At 57.1% G+C, this 9,216-nt stretch overlaps 1 protein-coding gene across 3 annotated transcripts; it reads right to left on the bottom strand.

Annotated features, from left to right (window-relative positions):
* Positions 1-1,406: 1,406 nt before the first annotated feature.
* On the bottom strand, positions 1,407-9,164 carry TADA3 (transcriptional adaptor 3). 3 transcript variants are annotated; one of them, XM_038739923.1, is made up of 9 exons: positions 8,913-9,164; positions 8,469-8,714; positions 7,974-8,224; positions 7,615-7,720; positions 5,971-6,112; positions 5,577-5,743; positions 5,353-5,462; positions 4,147-4,332; positions 1,407-4,073 (listed from the first exon to the last, which is right to left on the bottom strand). In XM_038739923.1, the coding sequence occupies exons 2-9, from the start codon at positions 8,673-8,675 to the stop codon at positions 3,881-3,883; spliced, it is 1,362 nt and encodes a 453-aa protein (XP_038595851.1). In that variant the 5' UTR covers positions 8,676-8,714; positions 8,913-9,164; the 3' UTR covers positions 1,407-3,880. The 3 variants fall into 3 exon arrangements, with proteins under 3 accessions (XP_038595851.1, XP_038595849.1, XP_038595850.1); XM_038739921.1 differs by having other exon boundaries at positions 5,577-5,680; positions 8,913-8,986; XM_038739922.1 differs by having other exon boundaries at positions 3,999-4,089; positions 5,577-5,680; positions 8,913-8,986.
* Between the last annotated feature and the right edge of the window lie 52 nt (positions 9,165-9,216).

Here is a 9,216-nt window from a genome sequence, read left to right as displayed (position 1 = left end):
CTAGGCGGAGTGCCCATTCGCCCCATCTCCCAGTAAGCAGATTCCTCAATCCGAATCATTCATTCATTCAATCGTATTTATTGAGCGCTTACTGTGTGCAGAGCACTAGATGGAGTGCCTAGATTCCCCAATCCATTCTCCCCAACTCCCAGTAAGCAGATTCCCCAATCAGAATCATTCATTCATTCATTCAATCGTATTTGAGTGCCTACTGTGTGCAGAGCACTAGATGGAGTGCCTAGATTCCCCAATCCATTCTCCCCATCTCCCAGTAAGCAGATTCCCCAATCCGAATCATTCATTCATTCAATCGTAGTTATTGAGCGCTTACTGAGTGCAGAGCACTAGATGGAGTGCCCATTCTCCCCATCTCCCAGTAAGCAGATTCCCCAATCAGAATCATTCATTCATTCAATCGTATTTATTGAGCGCTTACTGTGTGCAGAGCACTAGATGGAGTGCCTAGATTCCCCAATCGATTCTCCCCAACTCCCAGTAAGCAGATTCCCCAATCAGAATCATTCATTCATTCATTCATATTTATTGAGTGCTTCCTGTGTGTAGAGCACTAGATGGAGTGCCTAGATTCCCCAATCCATTCTCCGCAACTCCCAGTAAGCAGATTTCCCAATCAGAATCATTCATTCAATTGTATTTATTGAGCGCATACTGTGTGCAGAGCACTAGATGGAGTGCCTAGATTCCCCAATCCATTCTCCCCATCTCCCAGTAAGCAGATTCCCCAATCAGAATCATTCATTCATTCAATCGTATTTATTGAGCACTTACTGTGTGCAGAGCACTAGATGGAGTGCCTAGATTCCCCAATCCATTCTCCTCATCTCCCAGTAAGCACATTCCCCAATCAGAATCATTCATTCATTCATTCAATCGTATTTATTGAGCGCTTGCTGTGTGCAGAGCACTAGATGGAGTGCCTAGATTCCCCAATCCATTCTCCCCATCTCCCAGTAAGCAGATTCCCCAATCAGAATCATTCATTCATTCAATCGTATTTATTGAGCGCTTACTGTGTGCAGAGCACTAGATGGAGTGCCTAGATTCCCCAATCCATTCTCCCCATCTCCCAGTAAGCAGATTTCCCAATCAGAATCATTCATTCAATTGTATTTATTGAGCGCATACTGTGTGCAGAGCACTAGATGGAGTGCCTAGATTCCCCAATCCATTCTCCCCATCTCCCAGTAAGCAGATTCCCCAATCAGAATCATTCATTCAATCGTATTTATTGAGCGCTTACTGTGTGCAGAGCACTGTACTAAGTACTTGAGAAGTACAAGCTGGCAACACATAGAGACGGTCCCTACCCAACAGCGGGCTCACAGTCTAGAAGCAGCCAAGGAGAGATACCGCTGTTGGGTTTTTGTTTTGTTTGGGGTTTTTTGGGAGGGGGGCGGGGGGGGAGACACCCAAACTGGGAAAGTTTTGAAGAGCTAAAGCTGTAGCCCACAAGGAGCCAGTATAAAGGGGAAGGTGATCCAACCCAGAGTCATGTGATGGATGCAAATCTCAAGGGATTGGCACAACCTAGAGCAGGCCAGTGAGATAGAGAGGGTGAGGCCACCATTCATTCATTAATTCATATTTATTGAGCACTTACTGTGTGCAGAGCACTGTATTAAGCTCTTGGGAAGTACAAGTCGGCAACAGATAGAGACGGTCCCTACCCAACAGCGGGCTCACAGTCTAGAAGGGCGAGACCGACAACAAAACATCACCACTTGAGCTCACAAGGCTCCCCTTGGCAGGGTTCGGTATCTTCCTTGATTACCAGAGAGGAATTGAGGTTCAACAGCAGAACATGTCTGATGGATAGGAAGAACCACTTGAGGAAGGAGAATTCCCCCTATTACAGAGGATTCGCGAGGCAGCTAGCTGGTTTTTAACCCATCCTGATTTCTAGGATGGACAGGGCATGCAGGGTTAGGGGTATGATCAGCTCGCAGATCCTGACCCAAAGTCATGCCCACTTGGAACCCCAAGCCTTCTCTTCCCCACCTCAGAGACCCACGTGGCACTGAGTTCTTTTAAGACTGGAGGCACCAGTGTCCATTGGTGCCCACCGCTACCCAAAACCAGCCCCTCCGTTGCTGCAGAGCACAATGGGATACAAGGCCCATTTTCTGCAGGAGCTGAAGGGGGCAGAGTCCGAACCGTCACTCAGAGCCCCTTTAGGTATCAGGAGCTCTACAGTCCGCTGGGGTCGGCCGCCGGCCGGCTCAATCGCCCAGTCGCCGCCGGATGGAAGTTTGTCTTCCTTCAGAATGCCCGAGAGTCCATCCCAGTTGTAACTGTCTTCCAAATACGACGTACGCCGACGCGGTCGACGTGGGCGGTTGACCGTTTCCGCATGCTATTCGCGCTTCAGTCTTGTTGATCCCCTTCTCCCGCTTCAAGTCGCAAACTCCATGAGGGGCAGGGTCCGTGTATGAGCTCATTTAAAACTGATTCTACCGGGTGTCAGACACAAATGAAGCAAAAGCGTAACTAGCGGTAGCCCCGGCGAAGTCCCGCAGGAAATTCCCATTGCAGTTTCTGATGGCATAGCACCCCCCCGTGGCCAGGACCAAGCCCTGACACCCCCTTGGCTCTGCGCTGTGTCGGGGGGCCGGGGGGCCGGGGAAGAGAGGAAGGCACTTGGATGGCCCCATTCCTCGGCCCACACCACTGCCATCCCCATTCGTGCAGCAACGCCACTCTTGCTGTCCCCTTCGCTCCGGCCCGCAGAGCCCCAGGTGGGGTTCCTCCAGTCCTGATGAGTCCCGCTCTTTCGCTCGGAGCACTAGTGGACGGGTAGCAGGACGGGATGCCTGCGCGTTTTCGGAGAGGCCCCGAGGAACGTCTCAGGACCAGGAAGGAAAAGGCACAAGCTGAGTTGAGCTCTAGGGAAGGAGCGGACCGTCAGGCAGAAGGGGCTGCTGCGCTCTATCCAGCGGAGAGCGAGAGAGATAAACGAAGCGCCAGGCACCAGCTCAGAAGCCCAAGTCCGACCTCAGGAGTGGAGACTTCGCAAACGAAAAGATACCAGGTGGAGGCGGAAGGGATTGAAGCAACTGACTTTCCAGTTGCAGGGTCCAAAGCAGTGCCTGACCGGCTCCTTCCAGCCAAGCATGAAGAATGCAGTGCAGATCTGGCTGGCGCGAGCGAGGGGGAGAGAGAGGCAGAAGAAGCAGCTACCACTCCTAGTCGAGGAAATCAAGGGAGGAAGGGGCATTGACCAGGGGCCCCTTAGCCTGAGGCAAAAAAGTCCAAGAGTGAGTCCTTCCTACCCCATAGCCCCACCCAGAACACACAATACACACGGAAGCTGAACTATTTTCTTAGAAATCACAGCATTCATTTTAGTCTAGTTTCCACCATACAAAACCACAGGGGAGGGATGTTATTTCCTGGTCCCAGGGGCACAGCACCCAGAGGAGCAAGGCAGAGCTGAAGGGGCAACATCCATCCCAGGAGGGAGGAAAGCAGATTCTGGGGGTAGCTCTCTCTCTCTCTCCCTCTCTCTCTCTCTCTCCGGCGCCATTCCTACTAGGACCAGCTCTAGTCACACCACAGTGCAGTCACTCTTCCCATCCCCAGCCTTGGGCATCGCAGGCCCCATTCCAAAGGTTCCTGTCCTGGCAAAGCTGGGCAATAGGGTGGCGGGGGCGGATGGGAGGCAGGGGCAGACGAGTAGCAGGGTGTCTGTACATGGAGGACGGGATACACCAGGCTCTGGAAATGGCTTCCCGGTGGACACCTACCCATTCCCACCCAGGGAAAGGAAGAGAAGCCTCCTACATTTCCACTCGGGCCCAGTTGGCTCAGTCAGGCATAGTGGAGAGAGTCGGAAAGAGCCGGAAGCCAGATCCCAGCCCAACTACCCATCTAGCAGCTTCAGGATGCTTTCACGCTCTTTCAGTGTCTTCCAGGCCTGGTCCTTCTCCTTCTTCGTGGGGGTCCGCTTCTTCTGACGGGCAGCCATGATCTTGCGGAAAGCATCCATCACCTCATTGTCTGCCATGCGGACCCGCTGCCGCAGTTCCTGCCGACTCACCTCTTCTCTCGCCAGCCTGCAAACATCACGCTCTAGCTTGGGCTTCCAGGCCCCCACGGCACATTCCCGAAAGACTAACCTATACGCACCTAAGCAGCTCGTGCTTCTTGGCCCGGTTGTGGGCGCTGAGGGCCTTCAGCTCGGCCTGCCGCTTCCGCAACTCAGCCAGGACCTCGTCCTCCGAGTCCTCGGCTGGCCGGTCCTCGGACTCCAGCAGGCCTTGGGCAATCAGCTCCTCCTTAATGCGGGCTTCTAGGGACTTGGTGTGGGGGACACTTAACACAAGAACAGAAGCAACGCGGTTACCGGGTTAGATCAGTTGTCCATTCTGCCCGCTGGTCTCCCTGACTGGGGCAACGGGACGTTTGGGGGAGCAGGGTGGCGGCCGCCCTCCTGGGCATCCACCCTCGGGGGATAGGGACGGGACCACCTGCAATCTCTGACTTTCCCTCCCCGCCGGCCCCCAGACCCCTTTGAATTTACCGAGATTTTTCTAGCTGAGCAAGTTCCTTTAGAATGCATTCCAGAGGCTTGTTAATCACTGTTGCCTTTTTGGTTTTGGTAGGGGAGGGATGAGGCGGCGGGGGTGGGGCGGGCACAGTCACTGTCACTTAGCTAATTCCCTGATGGGCCGTGGGAAGCCCACTGGGAGACCTAAGCCAGGGTGAAGCAGAAAGCCATTTACCGACTCCAGAATCCCGCTCACTTCAAAGTCACCCTTCGCTTCTCACCCGCCCTCTTCACCAGCTCCACTGCAGCTCTTGCGCTCCCCGCTCCTCCCCAGCTCCCCTTCTCGTTCTCACCTCTCCTGCATCTGATCTCTTGCTCATTCCTTTCTTCCAGCTTGGCACCGCCTCCCCCCCCGCCCCCCGCCCGCCCCACCTCGTGCAACCTCTCAGACCGCAACTCACTCCCCCGTTTCAAAGCCCTCCCGGAATCCTACTTCCTCCAGGAGGCTTTTTCTGATACTCGAGCTACTTATTCAATTACTTATCCCCCTATACGTTCTGTCTCGGTCTTTGTCGACGGTCTCCTAAAGTGCATCTTTATGACTGACGGCCTCCTTAAAATGCGTCCTCGTGACCGGCAGCCTCCTTGGAACGCATCACTGCTCCTCCTCCCACAAGGCGTACACAGATTGTAAGTTTCTTCAGTCCAGGAGCTGGGCCCGGACACTCAGTGACCACTGAGTACTACTGATGAGAGACGATAATTCGCGGGAGCTAACCCTGGAACGAATTAATGGACGGAAAGGAAGAAAAAGCCGGGAGGAGGTGGTTCCCCGGGCCGCTAACCTGAATGGTTTGTTCTGATTCCGAGGAGAGGTGCTGGCACCGTCGAGCACTGCTTCCTTCCCAGTTATATCTGGAATGGGGGAGTCCTCGATGGGGGAGATGATGTTTTCCTAGAAAACCAAGGGGCGGGGAGAGCTGAGAGGACGCTAGTCCACCTGGTAGTGGACTCGATCCTCCCTTCCCAGCCCCAGGGACTTTGCTAAGGAAACGGAGCAGATGCTCACCTCCACCAGGGCCTGCAGGAGACGCTGGGTCAGGGGCCCAAAGGGACACCCATCTTCGGGCTGCTCATGCTGGGCCTCGGATTTCTTCAGCAGGGCGTCCACTTCTGAGGAGAATAGGAGACAAGGACGCTTACGGCCTTCTCTGCAGCCCGAGGAGGCGATGCCGACTTTTCATTTGGAGCACGGGGGCAAAAAGAAGGCAGGCTTCAAAGAGCTCCTGGGCCAGAAAGCCACCCTTCTGGGGGCCTTTCAGCCCCGCCCGATGGGAAACTCTCCAGGCTTGTCAGACTTGGGACGAGCCAGGTCGGAGAGTCCCGCTCGAACAGCTCTGGGAGCAATCGGTGGAATGCAGGGGGAGAGGAGGGGACCCCCTCGGTCCAAAGCTGGGCAGTACCTTTTGTGTCCAGTTCAGTTAATGGTCCCATGAGGCCTTTCTTTTTGTCACCTGCGGCAGCTGCCCGGGCCCCATCCTTCTGCTCCTCCAGTAAATCTTCCTGGGCCCAGCGCTGGGAATAATGCTTCCCCAGGGGAGGGATCTGCATGGACAGAAGGGATGGCCACCTCCAGAGCATAGGTTACCGGGTTCCTAGTCCCCGTACCCTGTGGGTACTTCAGAGTGCTTGCTGGGGGGCGGGGGGGGTGGGGGTGGTCACTATGCCAGATAACGGGACCTCCTCAGGAAGAAGTAGGAAGAAGCGGCGGCACGGCAGCAGGCGATAAAGAAGAGAGCGCCTTGCTCAGGACCCCCGGCTTTGAGGTGGTCTACCAGAGCTGTTTCCTTCTGTCACCTGTTGCTCGTAATCATCATCATCATCATCATCATCATATCCGTTAAGTGCTTGCTGTGGGCCAAGCGCCGGACAAGGTAGGAGATCACCGGGTCAAGGCAGTCCCTGTCCCACGTGAGGCTCACAAAGCGGGAAGGACAGGTATTGCATCTTCATCTCACAGATGAGGGAACTGAGGTGCAGGGAAGTTAAGCGACGGGCCCGAGGTCACACAGCCAGCCGACGGCAGAGTCGGGATCGGAACCCAGGTCCTCTGACCCCCGGGGCCCCTGATCTTTCCACCAGGCCCCACTGCTCACCACTCTACTGAAAGGGCAGTCCTACTCTAGGGAGTAGGTCTCCGTGCGAGTGGAAGGGCTGGGTGGGAAGCAGGCACTTCGGGTGAAACCTTGAGACCATCGGGGCAGTTTCCCCAGAAAGGTCACAACCCCGATTCTAAAAGAACGGAGATCCAACAACGACGCCACTCAAGTTCTCGGCCATCGCCTGACAGGTGGCTAAGGTGTCTTCTGCGGCTCCCGTACGCACCCAGTTCTCCTAGAACGAGGGTGTTGGATTTCTGCGAGGCCCCGTGCCGAGGGAAACTCCCGTTCCAGCGCTCGCTACGTCCAAGCCGCTTCTTCCAAACATCCCGTCGTGCTGTCTTCGGCCTCACTTTGTCGGGCAAACGTTCCTCAACTCACTAACGGCATTCGAGCCAAAGCGCGCAGCGAAAACACGGGTTTTTAGGGCAGAAGCCAGTGGACTTCCTTGTACGTTCCGCCACTTCCCCAGGACTGTTCAGATAGGCCTCGAATGCCTATCACAAAGGCTCCACAGAGGACACCAACCTTTACGCCCAGGGCCACAAATCAACCAAATCTTCTAGACTGTGAGCCCGCTGTTGGGTAGGGACCGTCTCTATACGTTGCCAACTCGCACTTCCCAAGCGCTTAGCACAGTGCTCCACGCACAGTACGCGCTCAATCAATACGACTGAATGAATGAACGAACCAACCCAGAACCTCACGGGGACTGGGTGAGGGAAGCTCTTAGACTACTAGCACCGACACCGAGGCTACTGATGGTCTAAGCCCCCGAGTCTCCGAACGTGCTAAGACTGCCACGCTAGACCCCCAACCCCAACCTTTGTTTCAGCCCAAATGAGGTTTTTCAGGGATCCTGTCCCTCAGTCTGCACAGAACCGATGAAAGACAATTGCCGCCGTCGGATTTGTCGACAGTGACGTCACACGGCTATAAGGTCCGTACCTTATAATGCTCAGCCTCGTCCTCCGGAGGCTTGAGTAGCTCCTCCAGCGTCCGCACTTCCTCATTGGTGATATCGGCGCAGTACGGCTCCACCGAAGCCCAGAACCTGAAAGCAGAGCGCAGCCCTGAGCGGGCCCCTTCCCTCCTCACCTCGCCTGGCATCTCCCGAGCTCCCCGTGAGCGCACGCTACCGAGCGCCACACGTGCCCCAAGGCGGACCGCCCGCCCGCTCCGGAGGCCGCTCTCGGCCCCAGGAGGGCCGAGGACCCCCTCGGGGCCCGAGTCTCCCGCGGCTGCCGCCCAGGTCCCACGCCGGGCCAGCCGGGGCTCTGGCTTCGCGCCCCCAGCTGTCCCCGCACCTGTTGGGGGCGTCGTTCTTGGGGATCCGTGGGACGTCAATGGGATCGTCCGTGAATTCGTACTCCTGGATCTTGGGCTGGAGGTTCTTGGACTTGGGCCTGCCGGGGCCAGGTCCCGGCCCGTGCCCCGCCTTCCCGTCCACCTTCTGTTTCTTGGGCTTGCCGTGCTTCGCCGGGGCTCCCAACTCATGGTCCCGGCCCAGCTTCAAGAACCGCCGATCACCCTTCTTATCCTGCCAATCCGTCAGGATCTGAGACACAAAAGGGCCGAGTGCTTGGGACCGGGGGGTGCGATTAAGGGCAGAGGGGGGGAAGGAGGGGTTCCCCCTCACATTCGACAGTTATCATTGTTATTCGACCGCATTTCCCGAGCGCTTGCTGTGCGCTAAGCGCTGGGGAAGTACAAGCTGGACAGTTCTCGGGGGCCCACACGCTTCCCGTTCCCGACTCGCCTTCCTCCCGCCCCGCACGAAGCTCCCCGCCTCGGGGCCCGACCTGGGTCTCCGCTTCCAGCACCCGCAGGCGGCGGCTGGCGGACGACAACAGGGTCTCCAGCTCGAGCTGTAAAGTGTCGAGCTCCTCGATGCCGATGCCGTCATCCTCGGAGCGGGCCAGCACCGCGGTGTAGCGGGGACACAGCTTCAGGTGGTCCACGGACTTGAAGTCATGGAACTGGAGGGGACAGTCCTTCAGCTCGCTCATTGCCTCGGGGCGCCCCACGGGGCTACGAGGGCTGAGTCCCTAGGGCGGGAAGAGGGACGGCCCTCAGTTCAGGACGGGCAGCCCTGGGATCCCAAGCCCCCTCCCTCCTTTTTCCCGACGGGAGCCCTCCCCTGCCGACTTGTACTTCCCAAGCGCTTAGTCCAGTGCTCTGCACGCAGTTAGCGCTCGATAAATACGGTTGATTGATTGATTGATTGGATGCCAGTCGGTCTCCACCTTCAGATCTCCCGTTCCATCGTGATCGCCGGGCTGGGGGGCGGTGGAGGAGGAGGAGGAGGAGGCAGGCAGCGAGGGACGGGGGGCTGCAGGGGGCCAGTGCGGGCCTCCCCGTGTGGCTGCGGTAGACGCCCCGGGATTGTCCAGCGGAACGTCCCCCCCCCCACCCCACCGCGGAGGCGGAGAGGACAGGAGACGGGACGGGACCCCTGGCGGAGCGGGGGCGGCGTCCCGCCGCTGGGGTGCGGGGGAAGCGGAGAAGCGGGAGGGGGGGAGAGGGAGGGGAGGGAAGGGAAAAAAAAAA

The sequence above is a fragment of the Tachyglossus aculeatus genome, chromosome X1 (assembly GCF_015852505.1).
Source record: "Tachyglossus aculeatus isolate mTacAcu1 chromosome X1, mTacAcu1.pri, whole genome shotgun sequence".
NCBI classification, from domain to species: domain Eukaryota; kingdom Metazoa; phylum Chordata; class Mammalia; order Monotremata; family Tachyglossidae; genus Tachyglossus; species Tachyglossus aculeatus.
The sequence above is the reverse complement of the archived record's forward strand: the minus strand, read 5'-3'. Positions and strand labels throughout refer to the sequence as shown.

Excerpts from the sequence above, each read along its gene's own strand:
- TADA3 (XM_038739923.1), bottom strand. The coding sequence starts at position 8,675 with ATGAGCGAGCTGAAGGACTGTCCCCTCCAGTTCCATGACTTCAAGTCC. Across the intron at positions 8,225-8,468 it reads TGCTGGAAGCGGAGACCCAG|ATCCTGACGGATTGGCAGGA; the intron begins GTCGGGCCCCGA and ends TTTGTGTCTCAG. Across the intron at positions 6,113-7,614 it reads ACGAGGCTGAGCATTATAAG|ATCCCTCCCCTGGGGAAGCA; the intron begins GTACGGACCTTA and ends CTGTCCATGCAG.